Source organism: Gobius niger (assembly GCF_951799975.1).
Source record: "Gobius niger genome assembly, chromosome: 12".
Classification (NCBI taxonomy): Eukaryota; Metazoa; Chordata; class Actinopteri; order Gobiiformes; family Gobiidae; genus Gobius; species Gobius niger.
In genome coordinates, this window is record NC_136863.1 from 26,739,980 (window position 1) to 26,764,031 (window position 24,052).

Genomic DNA, 24,052 nt, shown 5'->3' on the forward strand with positions numbered 1-24,052 from the left:
TCTCTCATTATCACACGTTGACATAGAGTCTGCTCATGAAACATCAACCGGTGATTCACACAGTCCCCCCCGCTATCGTCAGCGGAGTCTCCACGTGTCCTCTCACGTCCCCGTATGTCTCTGCGCCACATTCCATTCACATTCTGAAGTACAAGAATGATCTGTGTTCTGAGGCTGTGCATGTTAGGGTTAATACGTCACCGTCTGTTATTCACTATAAAATAATAATAATAATGCATTGGTTTTATATAGCGCTTTTCTGGACACTCAAAGGCGCTTTACATTGCATTATTGGTAAGCTACTATTGTAGCCACAGCTGCCCTGGGGTAGACCCAGTCTAGGCAACCAGTCTGCACCATCGGCCACTCCGACCACCACCAACCACTTACTCACTACATTCACCAGGCTTCCTGGTGTTCCCACACAGTCTCCCATCCAAGTCCTGTCAGGCCCTTCCCTGCTTAGCTTCCAAGGTCTGACGGGATTGGGCAGAGCAAAGGCGGGATGGCCACACAAAAGGACAAGCTGTGCCGTGAGCAACAGACAGCCAGAGGATTCCTGGCAAAAGACCCCAAACCCCCAAAAGAAAAAAAAAACACGGGCGCCAATCCCATGGGTGCTGCGGGGCTCAAGCTCCACCCAGACCTTTGGGCATTAGGAGAATGAGCCCTCATTACAAAGCGAGCGTGGAGAGTATCCGACTTGTAAACAACAGTTCGAGGCCGACTCTTGTCTTTATCATCGTCCCTCCCAACAAAGTTCACTGTGGTCTCTCTGTGCACAGACTGTGTCAAGTGCAAACACCATGTGTTTTCCTCACCGTGGCACTGCGTCTGAATTCAGATCTGAATTGTGGTGCGGGGCCGAGCGTCGCCGTGTGCTAATGGTTAGCGTTTGTTCTTAACAGCACAATGGTCCGAGGTTCGATTCCCACCTGGACGTGGCTTTGTGACCATCTCTGTGAAAGGCGCTATACAAATTAAGGCCATTCCTTTCCTATAGTTTTATGAGTAATACATTAGTACTTTAGCCTTGCCATTAATAAGTGATATTACCAACTTATTCCTGAAGGAACATTGTGTGCACCTGCTGGCGCTTATTCAGACACTATATGTTTGCCTGGATACTTCATTTGCCTGAACTTTACATTGTCTTATTTACTGTTTGTTTTATTACCTTAATGTTTGGTGCATCTGTACTCCTGTTGTGATATTGGGCTATACAAAAGCATTGATTGATTGATGGATGTAATTTATTTTTGTTATATTGAGTTTCTTGGTTGTTTCTTAATGAATTAAGACGGTGCACTTTTTCTATCAAACGATATTGGATCATTTATTATGAGATTGAATATGTACAGATATTTGTGACTCTGACTTTTGGGTTCTATCATGAGTATGATAATGTACAGAACTTTATTTTTCTTCCTGACTGTTCTCAGGAGGAACAAATTTAGTGAATAGCACAAACCTTCCTAAGAAGGCGTTCAGAACTAATTGAACCAATGAAACAATACACGCTGTCGAAATGTAGATGTGTTACTATAATAGTCCTTTCTGCCGCCTTCAAAAGTTGTATTTATTTAATGAAAAGAGGAAACTGAACATGGGAAACCCTCGTTTATAAACACATTTATTGTCCTATTTCTGCCCCGTGTCGTTTTGGAGCTTGTTCTGGTACTGATCTGTGCCTGCTCTTTTCGCCCTCATTCTGCCACTCACACACTCGGCCACATGAAGGCCATGCCTGCAGAGAGTGTAAAAGGTTTGCTCTGTGGCCAGCAGGGGGGGTAGTGTCATTTCGCTTCCCTGCTGCAGACAGTACAGTGTTTGTGTGAGGTCTAGAGATCATGTTTCATTGTGTTTATTTATCACCCAGGTGCTCAGCGAACGATCATATCCTCTTATCATACAATAAATTACAGAAAAATTATCGTCAGTGCATTTTTGTAATATTTGAACAATTTTACTGAAGTAAATATGTGTAAAATAATTGTTAATAAGCATTTATTTCAAACAGATAACCTGAAATTGGAGTGTGTCAGGCACGTGTACTTACTTCTCAGTCATATTTGATGATTTTGATAATTGAATTGAATCAAATAATACCACTTATGGCCTGACTCTGAGCCCACACAAAGCGCTGGCCCCCAAACCACTGTTATAAAACATATGTCAATATGTACTTTTGGATCAAGGTATTACTGAGAGTTCCATTTTTTAAGTTGGTTTCAGTGGGATCAATGTTATGAACAATAGTAGGATAGAGGCTTGTGTGGCTAAACTGGGAGTCTTGCCTGGATACCTCCTCCTTTGTCCCTTTTTGTTGTTTAGTTCATGTGTGCCTTAGATTGAGGGCATAAAGTTGAGTTAGGTCCAGTGACGTGAAGAAAAAAAAAAAAAGTCTCCAATAATTTTGTTTATTGCAATATTTTCCTGCTCTTAATCAAACTTCAGATGTTTGTCGTTGTGACCGGCCGAGCAAAACAACTGAGTCACATTTATAGATAGAAGCATTACGATAGAATGATTGTATTTTCTTTGTTTTGAAGCATCATCTTGACTTGGCGCACTGTCCTTGGAGTCCCCCGCCTCAGTTTCATAGTCTCTGAAGGATCCTCTAAGCTCGTACATCTCTGACGTTAACAAAAAAAACAAAAAGAAAACGTGGGGGAAAAGGTCGGAGAGCGAGCCCGGATACAGAGGCCGGGACTGTGATTGGAGTTTACACAGAGCCACACTTTTTTGTGGATGTTCAAAAACAGCACAACTAAGGCTGAGAGCAATGAGACGGGCCTTTATGTGTTTTCCTGCATTATTGTAGGGTATCTGTGTAGCATAATAGAATATCCGACTGCTGCACTATACAATAGAAATGTAAATATATAATATTAGCAAGGTCTTTTTCTGGACCAACCAAGATACAAGTTGTGACACCACTAACTAATGCTGACACCGGCTAACTAATGCTGACACCGCTAACTAATGCTGACACCGCTAACTAATGCTGACAACGCTAACTAATGCTGACACCGCTAACTAATGCTGACAACGCTAACTAATGCTGACACCGGCTAACTAATGCTGACACCGGCTAACTAATGCTGACACCGCTAACTAATGCTGAAAACGCTAACTAATGCTGACACCGCTAACTAATGCTGACACCGCTAACTAATGCTGACACCGGCTAACTAATGCTGACACCGCTAACTAATGCTGACACCGCTAACTAATGCTGACACCGCTAACTAATGCTGACACCGCTAACTAATGCTGACACCGGCTAACTAATGCTGACACCGCTAACTAATGCTGACACCTCTAACTAATGCTGACACCACTAATTAATGCTGACACCGCTAACTAATGCTGACACCGCTAACTAATGCTGACACCGCTAACTAATGCTGACACCGGCTAACTAATGCTGACACCGCTAACTAATGCTGACACCTCTAACTAATGCTGACACCACTAATTAATGCTGACACCGCTAACTAATGCTGACACCGCTAACTAATGCTGACACCGCTAACTAATGCTGACACCGCTAACTAATGCTGACACCGCTATCTAATGCTAACACCGCTAACTAATGCTGACACCGCTAACTAATGCTGACACCGCTAACTAATGCTGACACCGCTAACTAATGCTGACACTGCTAACTTATTCTGACACTGCTAACTAATGCCGACACCACTAACTAATGCTAACACTGCTAACTAATGCTGACACCGCTAACTAATGCTGACACCGCTAACTAATGCTGACACTGCTAACTAATGCTGACACCACTATCTAATGCTAACACCGCTAACTAATGCTGACACCACTAACTAATGCTGACACCGCCTAACTAATGATGACACCGCCTTAAGGCCTCTGCATACTCCACAAGACGCGAGAACTTTGTTCTTGTTCTTGAGGCAAAAAGAACAAGAACAAAGTTCGTCTGAGCTCTGACATTTCATACTCCACAAGACGTGTTGCTGCCGAACTGCCACGCCCCCTTTCTCCGCAGCCAAAACAAACAAGGAATGACCGAAATAAAACAAGCCATTTGACTTCAAACTATTATAAAATGTATCAGTCACGGTATTGAAAACATTTTGAAGATTGACTTCATGTTTAGCCACATCTCGTGCTGGTTTATTATGTTAGAAAACGTTCACGTTAAAAGCTTACCTCCGTGTCACTCGGTAAAACCATGTTGTTTCATTTCATTTCATTTTATTTATTTCATTCAAAAGTGATGTTGTGCAATCACAATAAATAAAACCGCCAAGCCAACACGGTATGAATGAAACGGAGCAGAGGAGAAGAACAAGTCTTATAATATCTAATAGTTTCACGTCTGTGTAGCCTCAGTACAGGCTTTGTCCATCCAAGAACCTTCACTGAACATGTTGGTGACGTTTCCCGGTGTTTGATGAAAGGGTATGAGATGTACAAGCTTGGTATTCCTCCGTCCACGAGCCTGAACCACTTTTTTTTTTTCTTTATCACTCGCCTCTTTCACGCTGGCAGCTCCAGGCTCTTCTGTTTCCTCTTCGTCCTCGCCCAAAACGTCCACGTGTTTCTCCCCAGGACTTTTTTGCCATGTGCGTGTCCTTGGACCCAGGACACGGTGGTGGGACTATGTCTCTGAGCTGGCCTGGTGTCGCCTCGGGGTCCCCCCAGAACAGCTGGAGGAGGTGTGTGTGGATCGGGAAGTTTGGGCATCTCTGCTGAGACGCTGCCCCCGCGACCCGGCCCCGGATAAAGCGGAAGAAAATGGATGGCATGTCCTTGTAATCCTTCAACAAAGTATTTTACTGCTGCGAGCGGTGCCGCAAAACTATCCATGTTGTCTCCGTTTTCCGCACCGGTGTTAGGACGTAAACATTGGATTCTCGCTTCCCGCTTCCGCTAAAATAACCCCGCCCACTAAAAATCCAGCCAATCACAGCCAGAGTTCTCGCAGCCCTGCCGAACAAAGTTCTGCTGGGCCGAAGTGTCAGCCAGAGCTGCCGAACAGGAGCTGCGAGAATAAAATGACGTCATTTTGTTCTCGCAGCTCTGGGTGCGAGAACAAAGTTCTCGCATCTTGTGGAGTATGAATAGGCCTTTACTAATGCTGACACCACTAACTAATGCTAACACCGCTAACTAATGTTAACATTGCTAACTAATGCTAACATCGCTAACATCGCTAACTAATGCTGACACCACAACAAAATGGGTTGGATTTGTTACAGTCAGCCTTATTTTCTGCTTAGTAATAGTAATGTTCATTATAGCATTAATATTCCTTTTATTCTCTATAAAGCTCTATAAAGGAGCTCTACAGGCTTAATCTGTGGTTAGTTCTGCAGAACAAGGCAGGTGGACGAGGGATGTGCTCATGAAGAAACACTCCCACAGGTGTTCCTCCTCATGCTTCTTCAGCCCCCCAGTGGGGTGGCTCCTGCAGTAATACCACTGTGTATTACTGAACTTGGTCATTCAGACACAGCCCATGTTCATGAAATATTATACAAATCTTTCATACTTCCACTTTTGATGTCAAGGCGGTCACCGTGGGTTTGCTTCTCTTCAGAGGTTGACATTGATGTGATGTAGTAAATCTGAACATGTTGGCAGATGGTCCATGTTATTCCTTCCTAATGAAAGCGTAGCATAAGCCTCGAGCACCTGTGACCGTGCCCTGCTGCTGCCCCGGGTGGTCTTTCTAAATCCTCTGCTCTTGTCTCCGCAGAAGTGTTTGAAATTCAATGTGGATGCTCCGATATGGCTGTCCAAACAACGGATCCTGTGCAGCCTCAACCAGAGCCTGAAGGACGTGCTCAACTACGGCCTGTTCCAGCCGGCCTTCAATGGCAAAGCGGGCAAGTTCCTGGACGAGGAGAGGCAGCTGAGAGAGTACCCTTTCCCCTCCATCGCACCGGTCCCGTACCTGGAGGTAGGTCTGCACACGCCCCAGGGCTGGAGAGATGTGACAACAAAAACTCTCACTTTCACTTTCTTCAAAACCTTTCACACAATTCCTGGTTTGCCTTGCACACAGTTCCAAAACTCTGCAGAAGACTGGACACATTTCTGCTTTTTTGACACATTTTTCAATCGTAACACTCACACAAACACAACCACTCAGAACATTTCATTAAAACTCGTTCCTGGAATGTTCTTCAGCTGTGGGAGGCAAATACAACACCATTGATTGATTGAAAGTTCCTTGCAGTGTAGCTTTATGATGACATTGATTTTTGTGTATTCTCAATGCATGTACTGCACAGTTTCCGACTCTCAGCACTCCGTCCTGGGCCAAAGAACTCCTTTTGAAGGGCCGTGTCAGGCCCTTGCACCCTGCTTTGGCCTCCGCAGGACCCTCCCCCCTTCAAATACTAACTAACACCCACCTGAACTGAGTGCATTTTCGCCAGTTCAGCATTACCCAAATCTAAAAACTTCTCAACTGGAGCATACAGCCTATAGCATGGGCGTCAAACTCTTTTGGGTCACGGGCCGAAATTCAGCTCCCACGGCGGGTCGCGGGCCGCATATAATAGAGAAAATTATAATAATAAGCGTCAACGCCCCAACTTGACTGTAGCTTCATTATAAACAACGGCTTATACTTGTAATACACTTTACAAGCCTGGGTCCTACATAGTACTACATAGTAGTCATTATTCATTCACTCCACACTCGGTGGTGGTAAGCTGTCATTGAAGCCACAGCCGCCCTGGGACAGACTGTTCATTTGTCACGTGGCTATATAATGTGTTGTTCATATCCTGAGCTCTTATTATGTCAGTGCCCTCTGCTGGACACGTGTGGAACTCTTTCCTTTTTCTATTTTTTATTTAATGCCCCCTAGTGGCTAGAATGAGCGTTCTGGTTATTCTTTAAAAAATCATAACTACGCACAAGAATGGGCTTTAGACTTACTTTTTCCCCCTACATACTCTGGAATTTATGCTCTACAAGGCAGTGGCCAGATAATGTTTGACACCCCTGGCCTATAGATACAGATGGCATTTTTGGAATTGCCCATTTATATGGTCATGTTTGGAAACAATTAAGGGGGAAAACAATAACAGAAACAGTTGTGCGAAAAACTACTACCACGATCAATATTTGTGAAACTCAACAGAGAGTAACTGAACATACTTATTTATCAGGTCCATTAGCCAAAAATGCTGGACCTACTGCTATAAAAGTCATATTTACCAAAATCGCTACATCCAGGTTAGCAGAGAAAAATGCTAACGGCGCAGCAGCGCTAACGCTAACCCCGGACATACCGACTTTAGTAAATATTACTTTTTTAGCAGTAGGTACAGCATTTTTGTCTAATGAGTCTGACAAATAAGTAGGTTCAGTAACTTTCCGTTGACTTTCAGAAATATTGATGGTTGTTTTTAAGCGTTTTTAAAGGTCCTATATCATGCAAAATCGACTTTTTAGAGCTTTTAGCCATGTTGTTATGCTATTTCCTTATCAAAAACACCCCCAGAGTGGTTTGTGGCTTCATTCACGCAGTTCTCAGTAATCCTCCTGAATCCTGCTCTCTGAGCAGCTGCTCCGCCCTCTCCTGGTGAAAGACTGACCTGCTCCGTTGGGACGTCACAGCGGAACGGAAGTGCTCGACGTCTGTAATGTAATGTCTTACAGCCTGATTTTAATTTGTAAAATAGCTTTTTCATTATTTCTGTCGTAAGAGAGAAACAAAGAGAAAAAATAAAGGAAACAAAAAAATAAATAAATAAAAAGGATGTGCCCGAGGTGCTTCCAGGTCAGCTGAGGCCAAAACAAACGCACCCCTGAGCGTCTGAACCATACAGACGTCATGTTTGCGCTGCAGCTGTGAAGATGGAGCTTGTTATAACCTATTCTGGACACACCTGTTCTTTATTCTTACCTAACGATAATGTCACGGAGAAAAAGAAGCACGTTTGGCTACGTGGACAGGACTATATATAGGCTACAGTTTATGGTTCAACCTTCCTAAAGAAGAGGCCACTCGAAGTTGTTTTTTTCTCCGGGATTCAGCGACTATCACCAAAATAGTGTTTTTCTGTGACTGTCACTGATGGATGTTTGGTGAACCTTCGCCAGAATCAAAGTGGATTAACTTTTATAACCAACGCAAGTCCCATAATGTAAACAGTGATGGACCAGAGCGGTGAGTCAATCCAAACGTATATTAGCATGTGTGTTAGCCATTTATGAAGCTGTGTTGCAGATGTCAACTCCGTATAACTGCATCGTGAAGTATCTTCACTTATTGCTGTTCATTTATATTACGGTAAAGTATGTGCGGAGAGAGGGGGCGGAGTTAACTGAATCGAAGCGTTGTGTCTTCCGGGTTCGAAAAATACCTCCAGAAAACACTTATATTTATCACAAAAATGAGTGCTCCATAGTGGTAGAGGTACAATATATCAATGTTTTTCTTCACATATTTGCCGCTCTGCTAGGACCCGGAGGTGGAAGTCGTGATGTCACACTGAACAAATGTATTTGGAGAAAATTCTTAACTTTCTCTAATTATTCAAAAAGTACTTTAACAAATACTGAATCATGAATATAGTTTTCTACTAAATACGGATACAAAGACATGGAGAGGAGCAAAGTGGTTCAACAGCCCATAAATACATGAATAACGGAGAATGCTAACATGATGCTACATGTTATGGACCCGACTTAGACTTTATTTGTATGTGCTAAATTTGTTTATGTTTCGCCAGAAAATGGCTAAAAAGAGTGAAAAGATTCTGTTTTCCCCCACGGTGAGGCCACGACCCCTTCTATGACGCGATGCCGTCTGTATGGCCCGTGGTTTAACTCCTCAATTGAAAGCTAAGCTCAAAACTGATATGTTTCCCTTGTGTTGTTGCCGTGTTGTCGTAACTTTTCCATCGCTTTGTTTTTTGACACTTTTTTGTTGCTTTTTTTTGCATTTTCATGCTTTTTTCAAGGAGCTTTTAGATTTTGGTAAAGCCAAACTGGATAAATTGTGCTCGGTTCAGGTGGGGGTGAAAATGTTTAAAAGCCATTAAATGAATTATGCCAAAATGAAGGACTTTGAAGTCATTCAATATATCATTTCTCTTTAGAGACAGAACCCGCTCAATGACATGGCTCAACATTTTTTTCGACATTCATTTATCAAAAACAAGTTTTGACTGAAATTTTACAAAATCTTTGGCTCAAAAGTTTCCATTGTGTCCAATTAGATTTTTAATATCAAAATGTCCCCTCATCCTTTGTTTTATTGAATGTTTACAAATTAAAATCAAACAAAGGATGTTGCCAAGAATATGCCAAGGTATTTTGCATTAGTAGCATTAAAAATCTTGACATTGGACTCTGTGCCTCCTGTAGAAACCAGGCTCACTGCTTCTGTCTCTGAACATTGTAAAAGTGTGGGTCTTTATCAGCCCGACATGACTTTTAACTAACAAACAAACGGATCATTTTCTTGTGGCTTTATTTTGAAAAAGCGCGGTTTAAAGGCGCGGGAGTCTGTCATGAAGTGTCACTCAGAGCAGACACTGACAGTGTGGCAGCAGCTGGCAGCAGCTGGCAGCAGCTGGCAGCTGTAATTGTGGGGCTCCTTCGTCACTGATGCCTTTTTCTCATCAGTCAGCAGAATGCACATGCGGAGAGTTGTAGTAAGATAATCAAGTGACTGGAGGTGAACAGTGAACTTTTATTCTCCTCAGTTTCCTTTTATTGCCACACTAGGGGGCGCTGTGACTTGATATCGTTATGTGGACATAGGAACAGGATTTGAGCTAAACTTGTTCTTTCCTTGTTTGTTTCTGTTTTGTTTAAAAAAAATATAAACTCCACTGAACGTCTTCTGGAGTCTGAAGTTTCCGGATCAATCTGCTCAAATGCTGCACAGCACTCTATAATACAAATACAAACAAACAATTTCCTTTGTGATGTGATCACAAACGTTTGTGAGGATATACTCACACATGTGCAGACCTTTGTGGGTTTTCATTCCATTCTTGCAACAATTTGTCATTTTTATGTGAGTAATATACAGCAAAAGAAATCTTTAAATTACAAGTGTTTCCCTTTTCGCTGCAGACTGACTCCTACAGACTTGGTTTGATGAAGTGCTGGTGAGGGCCACTCAGTGACCTCTTAGGAGGAGACCGGACACATATATTGTGTCTCCATGGGGAGGTGAGACTGAGCCCGGGGCCAGTGGAGCACAGCTCCTCTCAGCAGACTGTTTCACTTTTATGTGCACCTTCACATTGGCTGCTTAATCGAGCACAGAGGCTCTGGCTGCTCCTGGTCCATCTCGTTATGCTTTCAGATCAGATGAGGCATGTCTCCATACGCAGGACATCAGCACTCAGCTGTCGGTGCTGTCGGTCTGTAATACTGGCCATGTGATGCCCAGGGCTGGGTCCTGTGACCTGTGCTTTTACCCTTGTCACACCTTTAAAAAAAGTTACGGTAATGTCCCTTCGACCCAAAAAAGAGCTTGAAACTTTATTAAACTTTTTATTTTGAAGGTGCGATTCTCTCTTCTTCTTTTTACCTTTTAATTGCCAACTGTCCATGTTCCAAAACCACAAAAAGTTAAAAATTTGTTTTTTTACATTTTAAAGGGGCTAGATGCAAGTTAGCCATTTTATACTCACTACTGCCACCTCAGGTCATACGTGTAACTGCACCTTCTATATTAAACAGGGGGGTATTATGCTTGACATAGCACCAGTCTATAGCACACTACAATGATGACGCAACCTTCTGTTGGTCTGTAAATGCTGTAAATTAGAATAACTGCCTTGTATAAAATTGCTCTCTCAAAATGGCTGTAGTGAATGTCTTGAAATAGGCCTCTGTCTCTTTAAGAACCTCTGACCCTTTCCGTCACGCCCCCTCAGGCAAACCTATCCCTAAAATGGCTGCCATCAGTTTTTACAGATTACTCAAAAATATGTGAATGTGCCAAGGCAACACTTTAGGCATATTTTTAATGAGGGAATGACATAATAACAAGATGTAAAGCTTGAAAAAGTCGATTTTGCATAATACCCCCCCTTTAAGCTCATGCATGACGGCACTTCGGACCCGAATTAACACCTTTTTGAGTGACAGTGCAGGATTTTAAAGGCAGTTGTGGTGAACAGGTCTGAGCTCATTCTACACATCAGGACATTGCTGGAACATTTAGGGGGAAGAAATTAGACAATTTTAAACTCCGTATAGTCCCTTTATAGACAAAATTGTACATTTCTGGCCTGGCTGATGTGGCCTGATGTGTAAGATGTAAGCCTCAAGGTTCAGAAAATATGCAGAAGTTTGAAATGACATTTTGAATTCCTTTTATAGTTGTGGTTTGAACAGTAGGGGTGACAATGTAAGTCTATGGGCCCACAATGGCAATTACATCTGAGTGACTTTGCCACAGAAAGTCGGCCATAAAGGTGTTCAAATATATAAATAGTTATAATATTTTTATATGTATGAAAAGAGGAGAGTTAGACCTTGTTTTTTTTAGTTTTTGAGAAATATAAATCCTTCAGTTTTTCAGATCATCCAACATTTCCCTGGAAAATTTCACTCAGCTGGCATAAAAAAGTGTGATCAAGGGTTAACAATACTTTCCAATACCTTAGTTTACCTTTGTTTTCGATACCGATTCCTGAACGATGCATTTTCCGATTATATACCATCAATATTTGTCATCTAGAACTAGAAAACAGAACAATAATAAGTGGAAGATCTGCAAATGTAAAATATCGGGTTAATCTTCAATGTCAAGAAATGTGTGAAAAATGGGGAGAAAAATTGGGAGAAAATCGTGTCAGAAAATTAAAAAAAAAAAAAAAAAAGGCCAAAAATAAGAACAAATTTGTAACTAATATGATAAAAAAAAAAGTAAAACATTTCGAGTAAAAAATTGGGGAAACGGGCAAAAGAGAGTGGGACGGCTCAAGAACACGCCATTCATTCATTCTCCTGGATACACAATGTTCTATGATGCATTATGAATTTCAAAAGTAGCATTTTAACATTTTTGCGTTGCTTCCCTTCTCTTCTTTTTCAGTTTCGCTACAAAAGACGCGTGTACACTCAGACCTACCTGGATGAAAAGCAGTTGTCAAAGCTCCACACGAAGGTAAGCTCTCGACGTGGTGGGGGTGGGGGAGTTCCGTGCAGCCGATGGTCTCACTGGTCTCAATGCTCACTGAGGCTGTGGTGTTTGTGTGCTGTTGCGGTTGGCTTCAAACGCTCATGGTGTAAGCAAAGCGCTCATTTATAAGCAGATATCTCAGTTGTGAAAAGACATTTAGCTGCAGTAGTCCGCAGTGAAGCTATAGCTGAGTGGATTTGACATTTCCCATTAAAAACACTGCTGTGAAGAGAAAATGACAAGCACAGGGGGATTGTTTTCCAGCGGTGTCTTTTTAATGCAAACAAAGACTTCAGTTATAATTGACATAGTTTAAGTAAGGAAGAGCTGTAATTGTCATTGTACAGTTGTAGGTTGAAATGGTGTTCAGGTGTTGGGTCAGTCCCGAGCCGCAGGTTTGTGAAGGTCAGGGAACTGCCTTCAGTCTGACTCCTGGGTTTGTCCCTGTTTCAGAGCGTGGTGTCCTGCACTGGTAAGACTGGTGTCCGTCTTATTCTCCAGTGAATTAACATTAGTCAGAACAATAGTAGGATAGAAGATGTGTGTGACTTTGCTGCGAGTCTTGCCTGGATACCTCCTTGTTTGTCCCTTTTTTGTTTCCTGTTGCCTATTTCCTGTAGCTCCTCGTGTGACGCCTCCACTGTGATGCAGGTGTGGAGGCTCTTCAGTGTTTCAGGAGAAGGAAGAACATTTGTAAGTCTCAAATGTCTATAGCTCATAAGCTAGCTCAGGGGTCGGCAACCCGCGGCTCCGGAGCATAGAAATATATACATGGAAGAGGCATGCTGTCCCAGCTCCTATCTCTTTACATAGGGGTGCTCAGTGGCGCATGACTCCAGTTTCGTCCGCCATAATGGCCCAAAGTACCCGTATGACGCGTTACCTGTATCTATGCTCCCCACGGCCCAAGTGGGTGAAGGCAGCGGGAGCGCGCACGGCTGCCGACGAAGCCTCAGAGCGAAGCGGACGCCATTACGCTGTAAAATCAAATCTCTTAATATCATCGTTCTTTTAATACAAAATCATTTTTTAAGGCCATTTCAGGCGAATAAGCTGCTATGCTACGATGACTTTGGGGGTTAGTTTGTCAGTGCGGGGCTTAAAAACAACCGGGCGCTTAGCGGACCTTCGAACGTACGTAACCGCGCACATGAACTTCCGCTCGGTCACTTTTCTGGGAAGTTTCGTAAGTGCTGGAAGTCTTGATGTTGTGATAGAATTGACAAAAATCGAGTTATTACTTCATAGAGTGAAGTAATAACTCGATTTTTTTGCTAGTATAACATCACAACTAGAATTGTTTGGCTGAAATACAAAGAATGAGCACTGCAAAAGTGTTTTATATTACATTTTCATTGGTAAAATGTGAGATATTGTTTTTTATATAGCATTTATCTGTACTGTACTGTACTGGATCCAGGACAGATGCAGAAATCATGCATTTCTTTTGTGTTTCATTCTACTTACACAAATAATGGTATAAGTACATAAGTACTTTAAATGCTTCTAGTATTTTTTAAAGTAATAAAAAAAGTTACAGGTTATTAGTGCCATTATTTAATTTTTAGAAATGAGTTTCCAATAACATGTAGGCTAGTTGTTTCTTATTAACCATAATCCAATGCGATAAACACATGCTATATTCATCACACATTTCGTATTTAGTTTTTGGCTAAAGACATGGAGAAACATAAACTTACTTGAGATGTTTGTTATTTCGCTTTTATCCTTGTTTTTAGTCCAGTCCGTTCATTTGTTTTGCTCAGACTTCAGCCGCTAAATCACACGAGGGAGAACTCTGCTCGTTCATGAGTCATCACGTACACGCTCGCGCATGTCTACGGCCCGGGTGACGGGCCGTAGACATGGCTGCTCCTTTTACATGAGTGTCTATGACAAAAAGGGCTTTTTGGGCTGCTGGCTGCAATATCACGGCCTGCCACTAGCACGTACTGGAGACGGGTGTAAAGGGGCGGACCCCCCCACTGCTCCGGAGCCGCATGCGGTTCTTTCATCCTTATACTGCGGCTCTGAGTGGCTTGGGAAAATAAATTACTAAAAAAACAACAAAGTATTTAATTGAAGTGTGTTTTATTTGTGTTAGTTCTTTAATATTTTAGCTCTAAATTGGAAGATTATTGTGATCTTGACATGTTAGAATAAATATATTTTATTGTTTTTCGTCGCTCAAAATAAACGTCATACTCGTGAAAGCCGGAATACCCGCCAAAACGCCGGCTTTTCCTCCTCCTGCGGTCGTTCCTCCTGATGTTTGGGAGCCAGTCCCTGCCACCCCTATTGCCCCCCCGCTGGAGAACCCCACTGTTGTATATTTGTCCCGATTTTCCCCGCGTTTGTGGGGAAAAAAAGGGACAGTAAGAAGTGCGCCTTTCCCGCTGTCCCTGAATGCATCTCCCATGCTGCCCCGCACCAAAACAACAGCCCGTGGTTCCAACAGCTACACCACAGATAAGTTAAGGCTTATTTACAACCTTAGACACGTAAAACAAGCGGCGATGGGCGCGGGTCAGGTGGAGACAGGCCTGTGTTATCATGGATAAAAAGGTTTAAGAGCAGAAAGTTCTACGACGGATCCTCAGAAGATCGAGTGCACAGTGAGTGTAGTGTTTTTATGTTTATTCTGTGGAGTAAAGTCAGCCCTTAATGTGCGGCTGTTGCACTGACTTATCTGACATGAAGTGCGTGCGTTTGTTGATGTGTTTGTCCTGATAGACTCAGTCTGCGTTTGCCCGTGTTACACATTGACAGGAGCGGGGTTGAACTGGTGTGACTGTCCCATAGACTGAAAAACTATTGCTATTCTTCAGTATATGGACAGGGCTGAGCTGGTCTATTTGATTTTTGTTTAACCCGATTTGGCGAGAGCCCAGAGTCAGGGGCGCACGGCGGAGCGAGACGTCCCTGCTCCGCCTCCAACCCGGTGTGCGCGGCAGCGATCTTGTCCACATTCGCCCAATTCTTGACAGATTTTTGACAGAACGCGACAATTCCCAATAACTCGCAACAGCACGCAGCAGCGCGCCACCGCACGCAGCAGCACGCAACAGTTCGCAACAGCGCGCAGCAGTGCGGGACGCATATTCGTGACCGTGCATAATAATTCGTGCCGTTAATCGTAACACGCAGTAACAGGTCGCAAACGTGTTCGTGGCGGCGCGTGAAACCTCTACCCCGAATCACTCACATTCGTGATCCTCGGCCACGAATGTGGATTCGTGGCATTCGTGACTTGTCGTCGTTATGTGTAAACCCAGCATTAGATGTCAAAAAGTATTTGCGGCTCCCAGTGTTTTCTTTTCCGTGGAAACCGGATCAAATGGCTCTTTCGGTGTTAAAGGTTGCCGACCCCTGAGCTAGCTGTTTATTTCCACTAAAAAACACCAGGTTTGAGCTGTTTTCTTATGTAACAAAAATGGCAGAGAGCTGTACTCGAAGACACTTGTGTAACTACACCACTTAGTTGTCTTAGAGTTTCCACTTGATACCTGACTATATTTATCTGAATGTTTGCAGAGTGTTTCACATGTTCAGAACAAAACCGAAAAGCTCAATCTAAAATGTGACTGGAGCGTATGGAGGCATGAAGAGAGCCTCTGGGGAGCTGCTTAAAAAGGGCTGTGGAGCTATTCTAGCCCCTGTGTTACTGGCTGGTGTTGCCTGCTTTAAATAATGCATGGCTGACTAAAGATATCTTCTTGCGACTTGCTTTTCTCTAGCACCATGTTTATGCAGCAGGGGCTGCTCTGCTGTCAGAGGTCAGGCGTATAGCCTACTTTACTGCGGAGTCCAGGAGCCACAAGCACCAGTTTAGAATAAGGTCAGAGTTGATGTACTTTTCTCTTGACCTTTTCCTCCACAGCTGCACTAGACTGAGTGGCTACACTGTGTGCTATAGGTCCTTTTTTTTTTTTGGTCAAAATATGACTATTTTCATATGACTAATATTTTATCACTTCAGTTCATCTTTATTGTCATTAGAGCATCTGTGGTGAAGCTCACACGTTTCCACAAACATTCTCACAGAAGAGACCCCAACAACAACAATGCCCCCAAAATACAGAATGCATTTTTGTTTCATGTTGTTGTGAGTTCAGCTCATTGATGACTCTCGACTGAAGTATTTCTCAGCAGGAACCTGTGCTTTCATGCACCTACACCGTCTCCAGTAACGGAGAGAAGAGGTATTGACTGGGATCTAATGACGATTATTAGTACTGATGTTCTGGATTGGGATTCCCCCAGATGGTAAAAGGATCATGTTTCTGTATCTCAAAAGAAAGTCATTTTTAAAAGTGACCTTTGTTCCAGTTCAATTCATACCAATCAAATAGCCATAGTAATGGCTGCAATTACATCACAAAGACTGCACTTATTTAGGCAGTACCTTTGCAAACAACAACAGTACATGTCTCCATACAATCTTATTATGTTTAGTTTATCCGCCCCTGTTTCAGGCTTCGTTCCAATGTTAATGCTCCTGGACGTGTTTCAAATGTGCCACTCCTCTCCAAAGTTCAGTCCGATTTGATATTCCTGTTATCTAAGTCCACTCACTCGACAAATGGGAGTGTGCGTGGAGTGGTATCTATTATACACGAGTGAGTAAAGCCCAGGGCGCTGAGGGGGGAGGAGATCATTTAGTAATGCACTATTTGGTAACATGGTCACAGGCGCAGAGGCTAGCAGAGGCGCACTGAGGCTCACAGAGGCTAGCAGAGGCGCACTGAGGCTCACACAGAGGCTAGCAGAGGCGCACTGAGGCTCACAGAGGCTAGCAGAGGCGCACTGAGGCTCACAGAGGCTAGCAGAGGCGCACAGAGGCTCACACAGAGGCTAGCAGAGGCGCACAGAGGCTCACAGAGGCTCACAGAGAGGCTCACAGAAGTGCACTGAGGCTCACACAGAGGCTCACAGAAGTGCACTGAGGCTCACACAGAGGTGCACACAGAGGCTCATGCAGAGGCTCACACAGAGGCTCACACAGAGGCTCATGCAGAGGTGCACAGAGGCTCACACAGAGGTGCACACAGAGGCTCATGCAGAGGCTCACACAGAGGCTCACACAGAGGCTCATGCAGAGGTGCACAGAGGCATACAGAGGCTAACACAGAGGCTCACACAGAGGCTCACACAGAGGCTCACACAGAGGCTCATGCAGAGGTGCACAGAGGCTCACACAGAGGCTCATGCAGAGGCTCACACAGAGGCTCACACATAGGCTCACACAGAGGCTCATGCAGAGGTGCACAGAGGCATACAGAGGCTAACACAGAGGCTCACACAGAGGCTCACACAGAGGCTCATGCAGAGGTGCACAGAGGCATACAGAGGCTAACACAGAGGCTCACACAGAGGCTCACACAGAGGCTCACACAGAGGCTCACACAGAGGCTCACACAGAAGCTCACACAGAGGCGCACAGAGGCTCGCACAGAGGCAGACAGAGGCTCACACAGAGGTGCACACAGAAGCGCACAGAGGCTCACACAGAGGTGCACAGAGGCACACAGAGGCTCACACAGAGGCTCACACAGAGGTGCACAGAGGCACACACAGAGGTGCATAGAGGCACACAGAGGCTCACACAGAGGTGCACACAGAAGCTCACACAGAGGCGCACACAGAGGCTCACACAGAGGTGCACAGAGGCACACACAGAGGTGCATAGAGGCACACAGAGGCTCACACAGAGGCTCACACAGAAGCTCACACAGAGGCGCACACAGAGGCTCACACAGAGGCGCACAGAGGCTCACACAGAGGTGCACAGAGGCACACAGAGGCTCACACAGAGACGCTTTAACCAAACTCTTTCCCTATTAAGCAGATATGAAGAGACATGTGGGTCAGAATGAGCTAAAGTTACATGAATGTGATAAAACCCAGACCTACGTTCAGCTTTTAGAGGCTAAATCTTCATAATTCTGTTAAACACTAATCCGTGGTCTAAAAAACAAAGCAATAAGCTGTTATTTTTGGTGATGTCATAAACATAAATCAGGTGGAATGACAAGACTCAAGTACATAGCTTTAGTTCATTTAACATAATTAATGTATTAGTACAAGACCTGCAGGGTTTTTCACAGGCTTTCGTTTCAAAAGTAATTTCTGCTTCGATCAGGTCTGCTTTGTATTTTATTTCTATTACATTACATTTTTCCTTACGACAAACTGGGATATTATACACCAAATGAAGTTGAGTTTCCAACATGTCTTGAGTTTAAACCAATCAGCATCAGATCTGGTCTGAGCAAAACCATCTTTGAGTCAAAAACATTTGTATATTTCTTCTCTATAACTGAGTGGGGTATCAAAAGTACTTTGATACGTGAGCTTTTGATACTCCAAAAGCTCACGTATCACAGAGTATCTGATACGATACATCACAACAAAGCGATATTTTGGAAAACGATAATTTGTCCCAGCCCATATTAGGCAGACATGCGACCAGCGGCTGCTGCTGGAGGCTGCCATATCTGGGGCGTGTCATGCCCACCCCACCCCCCCGACCCTGTTGATTATTGGCTTGACACTTTAACTGCATTGATCTGGTTAAGTCGTGGCAGTGCAGAGAGTCACAGTAACCTACATGTTAAGTACTGTGTGGAAAATGGCTAAATGCTAAAATAGGGGCACCTCACATGCCCGGTGCGGATCATTTTAACGATAATAATGATAATGGCTTGCACTGTACAAGCCTGTGTTACCAAGTTTCTCAAAGCGCTACACTAAAGTTATTTTTCATTCATGCTATACTTCGTGGTGGTAAGCTACTATTGAAGCCATAGCTGCCCTGGGGTAGACCACCACCACCCACTACCTCACACACTACATTCATTCTGGCCTTTTGGAGCCTACATGTTCTTAGTGATAGGGGAAGCCGACGCAGACACGGGGAGAACTTGCGAACGCCACAGCAAGGCCCCGTACAGGTGGGAATCGAACCTGGGACCTTCTAGCTGTGAAACCACTGGCACCGTGAAACCAAATTTAACAGCTTTCAGAGCGCTCAAGACTTTTCAAGAGTTCAGTGACTTTCTGACCATCTCTGCTGCTTTAATGCAAATGTTTCACTTACACAGATCTCACACATACTTTTAGAAACTGGAAGGTCTTGGCTTTCAGATTAGTTTATTTTTTCGTGAAGTCACAAACATAAATCAAGTGGAAAGACAAGACCCAAGTCCACACACACAGCTTTAGTTCAGTGGATAATATAAATGTATTAGTACAAGACCTGCAGGGTTTTTCACAGGCTTTCATTTCAAAAGTAATGTCTCTGCTGCGATCAGGTCTGCTTTGTATTTTCTTTCTATTACATTTCATTTTTCCTTAAAACAAACTGGGATATTTTACACCAAATGAAGTGGAGTTTCCAACATGTGTGTTTCTCTCACACACAGATCTCACGCATAGTTTTAGAAACTAGAAGGTCTTGGCTTTCAAATGAGGTGTGACCCTGGCATATAGGCTGTAAACTCTCCTCTCAAAAGGCTTTGAGAACCTAACTCTAAACCTAACCCTATGAGATGGCAGATAACAGATGGGACACTGTGTTGTCCTCAGATCACCCCCAAAAAACAGCAGCCTTTGCAGTTTCCCCATTATTTTCATATAATCCATGAAGATCCATTCAGCCATATCTACTTGTATGTGTCCTCAGCTCCTCCACCCTCTCCCTCTCTCTCTCCGGAATCACCCCTCTCTCCATCTCCACGCTTGTGTTGCCTTTTGTGGGAGGGACAATGTAGCGGCGGATGGGCTACTTTGACAGCGAGGGGCAGATAGTAGCGGCGGTGCGGCCATGTGGATGATGCTCCGGCGGCGGTGGGACTGTAGTAGCTGACCGAGGAGATGGGCTCAGCTCTGGGCAGGAGGCGTGCGTCCGAGAGGAGCAAGAAACGCGCCGCACAAGCCAGGAAGGCCAGGCTCAATAGTAAGGTACTGCGCTGCTTCTCCTCCTGCTCATCGTCCAGCACAGATAGGTTCCCCTTCCTTCGCCTCTCCTCTCTCCCTCCCCGTGTCGTTTTTTTTTTTTTTACTCTGCTTCCGTTTCGCTCGGCTGCAAGTGGGCTGTGTGAAGCGCCGGTGCACTCTTGTCTGAAACTCTGACAGAATGCTAATGTTTTCCTCCTCACACCGGTTCATGTAGCGATCGCCGTATCCCAGCACAGGAAGAAAGGTTTGAAAAGTAGTCGTCTAGACCGCATCTCTTGAAGTGGATTGACTGAATAAAAGACCTTGAAAAACTTTGTAGATCCATTATGCCAATGTTTGAGCTTATCACTTCAAACGATGAATCTCATTATAGTGAACTTATTATTGATTTTAGTCACAAAAAGACTTTCCATTATTCTGATGCGCAGATTGTAGAGTAATGTATATACTTGGGCGTGACTCTTTCTCATGACTTGAATTGAAATTCTAACACTAGCAACATTGCTCAGAAAGCCTGACGGCACCTACTCTTTTTACACAAGCTTTGAGAGTGTCAGAACCAGTTGTTTTACTGTGTGGTTTGGTAGATCTCACTCTGAAAGAAAAGAAAACTTTAGTTGTTCTCCCAGCGGCAGGACCATCGCCTGCACTTTGTCGCTCCTGGAGCCACAGCCAAAGCTCGACTCTTAGATCGGGCTTTGCAAAATGCTAATGACGCCTCAGGCTGCGCTGCAAGGGCCACGTTTGAAAAGTTTCCTTCAGGGAAAAGCTCGATCAAATGTTCTACTGATCTGCATTTGAACAGTTTCTTTCCACACGCAGTGATGACTCTAAACAAGCACTTTCATTTGTATGCACTTTTGTATTATTGTACATTGTTTCACAACTTTTTTTTTTTAACTGAGGTATAGTTTGACATTTGAACAGAATTTGAAGTTTGAAAAAGCAAGGTAAACAGCATTTTGAGGCATTTGCAGCTGTACATTCCACAGCTTCTAGTTCTAGTTACTTCTTACTGACTAGTGCATTTCGAGCCATTTTGTAAGTAATGCCTCAGATCTCAGCTCAAGAATTAAAATATGGTAATGTTAGTGAACAATATCATGTATGTAGAGAATTTCTAGATTCAAAGGGCTGACTTTAAGCATATAAACATAACTTTATTACAAGCAACTTTGTTGCAGCAAGAAAGTCCCAGGTATGATCCTGGGCTGGGTGGAGGATTTCACCCTCCAGCAGGTGACTTTGACCATTAGCCTGGATCCTCAACTGATGGGTCCTCGCTGGGCGCCGTGTGACTTCCCACCTGCTGGTGTTACTGGGCCTCTGTGTTACAGAGTGTGCTGGTGTTACTGGGCCTCTGTGTTACAGACTGTGTTGGTGTTACTGGGCCCCTGTGTTACAGACTGTGCTGGTGTTACTGGGCCTCTGTGTTACAGACTCTGCAGGTGTTACTGGACCCTTGTGTTACAGACTCTGCTGATGTTACTGGACCCCTGTGTTACAGACTGTGCTGGTGTTACTGGGCCTCTGTGTTACAGACTCTGCAGGTGTTACTGGACCCCTGTATTACAGACTCTGCTGGTGTTACTGGGCCTCTGTGTTATAGACTCTGCAGGTGTTACTGGACCCCTGTATTACAGACTCTGCTGGTGTTACTGGGCCTCTGTGTTACAGACTGTGCTGGTGTTACTGGGCCTCTGTGTTACAGACTATGCTGGTGTTACTGGACCCCTGTGTTACAGACTGTGCTGGTGTTACTGGGCCTCTGTGTTACAGACTCTGTTGGTGTTACTGGACCCCTGTATTACAGACTCTGCTGGTGTTACTGGACCCCTGTGTTACAGACTCTGTTGGTGTTACTGGGCTTCTGTGTTACAGACTGTGCTGGTGTTACTGAGTGAGCGCTCTGCATGTGTACACCAATGACAGTAGGTGCGCTGGCCCTGAGCTGTCAGTTGCAGTGAGGCCCATGGCAGCTGTCAGGAGCACGCCTCAGAGCGAGCCTGACACTCTGCTCTCACCTGACCAGCTACAACACAAGGAACAGTCTGAGTCCGGCTATTGTTGTTTACTGGAAACAGCTAAATGATTCACACTGGGATCTGTCACACACTTATACTTTAGGCTGTGAAGACATTTCACTGCAGTATCTCTAGTTTCAGGAGGAAAGAGTCTCATTATGTTCACGTCCAAACTGGTTTTAGCCATAGAATCTGTCAACCTGGGCGGCACGGTGGCAAAGTGGTTAGATCTCTCGGTTCACAGCAAGAAAGTCCCAGGTATGATCCTGGGCTGGGTGGAGGATTTCACCCTCCAGCAGGTGACTTTGACCATTAGCCTGGATCCTCAACTGATGGGTCCTCGCTGGGCGCCGTGTGACTTCCCACCTGCTGGTGTTACTGGGCCTCTGTGTTACAGAGTGTGCTGGTGTTACTGGGCCTCTGTGTTACAGACTGTGTTGGTGTTACTGGGCCCCTGTGTTACAGACTGTGCTGGTGTTACTGGGCCTCTGTGTTACAGACTCTGCAGGTGTTACTGGACCCCTGTGTTACAGACTCTGCTGATGTTACTGGACCCCTGTGTTACAGACTGTGCTGGTGTTACTGGGCCTCTGTGTTACAGACTCTGCAGGTGTTACTGGACCCCTGTATTACAGACTCTGCTGGTGTTACTGGGCCTCTGTGTTATAGACTCTGCAGGTGTTACTGGACCCCTGTATTACAGACTCTGCTGGTGTTACTGGGCCTCTGTGTTACAGACTGTGCTGGTGTTACTGGGCCTCTGTGTTACAGACTATGCTGGTGTTACTGGACCCCTGTGTTACAGACTGTGCTGGTGTTACTGGGCCTCTGTGTTACAGACTCTGTTGGTGTTACTGGACCCCTGTATTACAGACTCTGCTGGTGTTACTGGACCCCTGTGTTACAGACTCTGTTGGTGTTACTGGGCTTCTGTGTTACAGACTGTGCTGGTGTTACTGAGTGAGCGCTCTGCATGTGTACACCAATGACAGTAGGTGCGCTGGCCCTGAGCTGTCAGTTGCAGTGAGGCCCATGGCAGCTGTCAGGAGCACGCCTCAGAGCGAGCCTGACACTCTGCTCTCACCTGACCAGCTACAACACAAGGAACAGTCTGAGTCCGGCTATTGTTGTTTACTGGAAACAGCTAAATGATTCACACTGGGATCTGTCACACACTTATACTTTAGGCTGTGAAGACATTTCACTGCAGTATCTCTAGTTTCAGGAGGAAAGAGTCTCATTATGTTCACGTCCAAACTGGTTTTAGCCATAGAATCTGTCAACCTGGGCGGCACGGTGGCAAAGTGGTTAGATCTCTCGGTTCACAGCAAGAAAGTCCCAGGTATGATCCTGGGCTGGGTGGAGGATTTCACCCTCCAGCAGGTGACTTTGACCATTAGCCTGGATCCTCAACTGATGGGTCCTCGCTGGGCGCCGTGTGACTTCCCACCTGCTGGTGTTACTGGGCCTCTGTGTTACAGAGTGTGCTGGTGTTACTGGGCCTCTGTGTTACAGACTGTGTTGGTGTTACTGGGCCCCTGTGTTACAGACTGTGCTGGTGTTACTGGGCCTCTGTGTTACAGACTCTGCAGGTGTTACTGGACCCCTGTGTTACAGACTCTGCTGATGTTACTGGACCCCTGTGTTACAGACTGTGCTGGTGTTACTGGGCCTCTGTGTTACAGACTCTGCAGGTGTTACTGGACCCCTGTATTACAGACTCTGCTGGTGTTACTGGGCCTCTGTGTTATAGACTCTGCAGGTGTTACTGGACCCCTGTATTACAGACTCTCCTGGTGTTACTGGGCCTCTGTGTTACAGACTGTGCTGGTGTTACTGGGCCTCTGTGTTACAGACTATGCTGGTGTTACTGGACCCCTGTGTTACAGACTGTGCTGGTGTTACTGGGCCT

At 44.7% G+C, this 24,052-nt stretch overlaps 1 protein-coding gene across 5 annotated transcripts in view; it reads left to right on the plus strand.

The window, feature by feature from the left end:
• The window catches only part of shank3a (SH3 and multiple ankyrin repeat domains 3a), a 420,419-nt gene that overhangs the window by 197,731 nt on the left and 198,636 nt on the right, over positions 1 to 24,052 (plus strand). For all 5 annotated transcript variants that reach the window (XR_013793457.1, XM_079567785.1, XM_079567786.1 and 2 more), the window contains exons 3-4: positions 5,744 to 5,947; positions 12,071 to 12,142. Coding sequence is in view for 4 of the 5 variants with exons in the window: in XM_079567785.1 (XP_079423911.1) it covers positions 5,744 to 5,947; positions 12,071 to 12,142 (276 nt within the window). In the remaining variant the exon portion in view is untranslated. The remainder of the gene's footprint in view (positions 1 to 5,743; positions 5,948 to 12,070; positions 12,143 to 24,052) is intronic.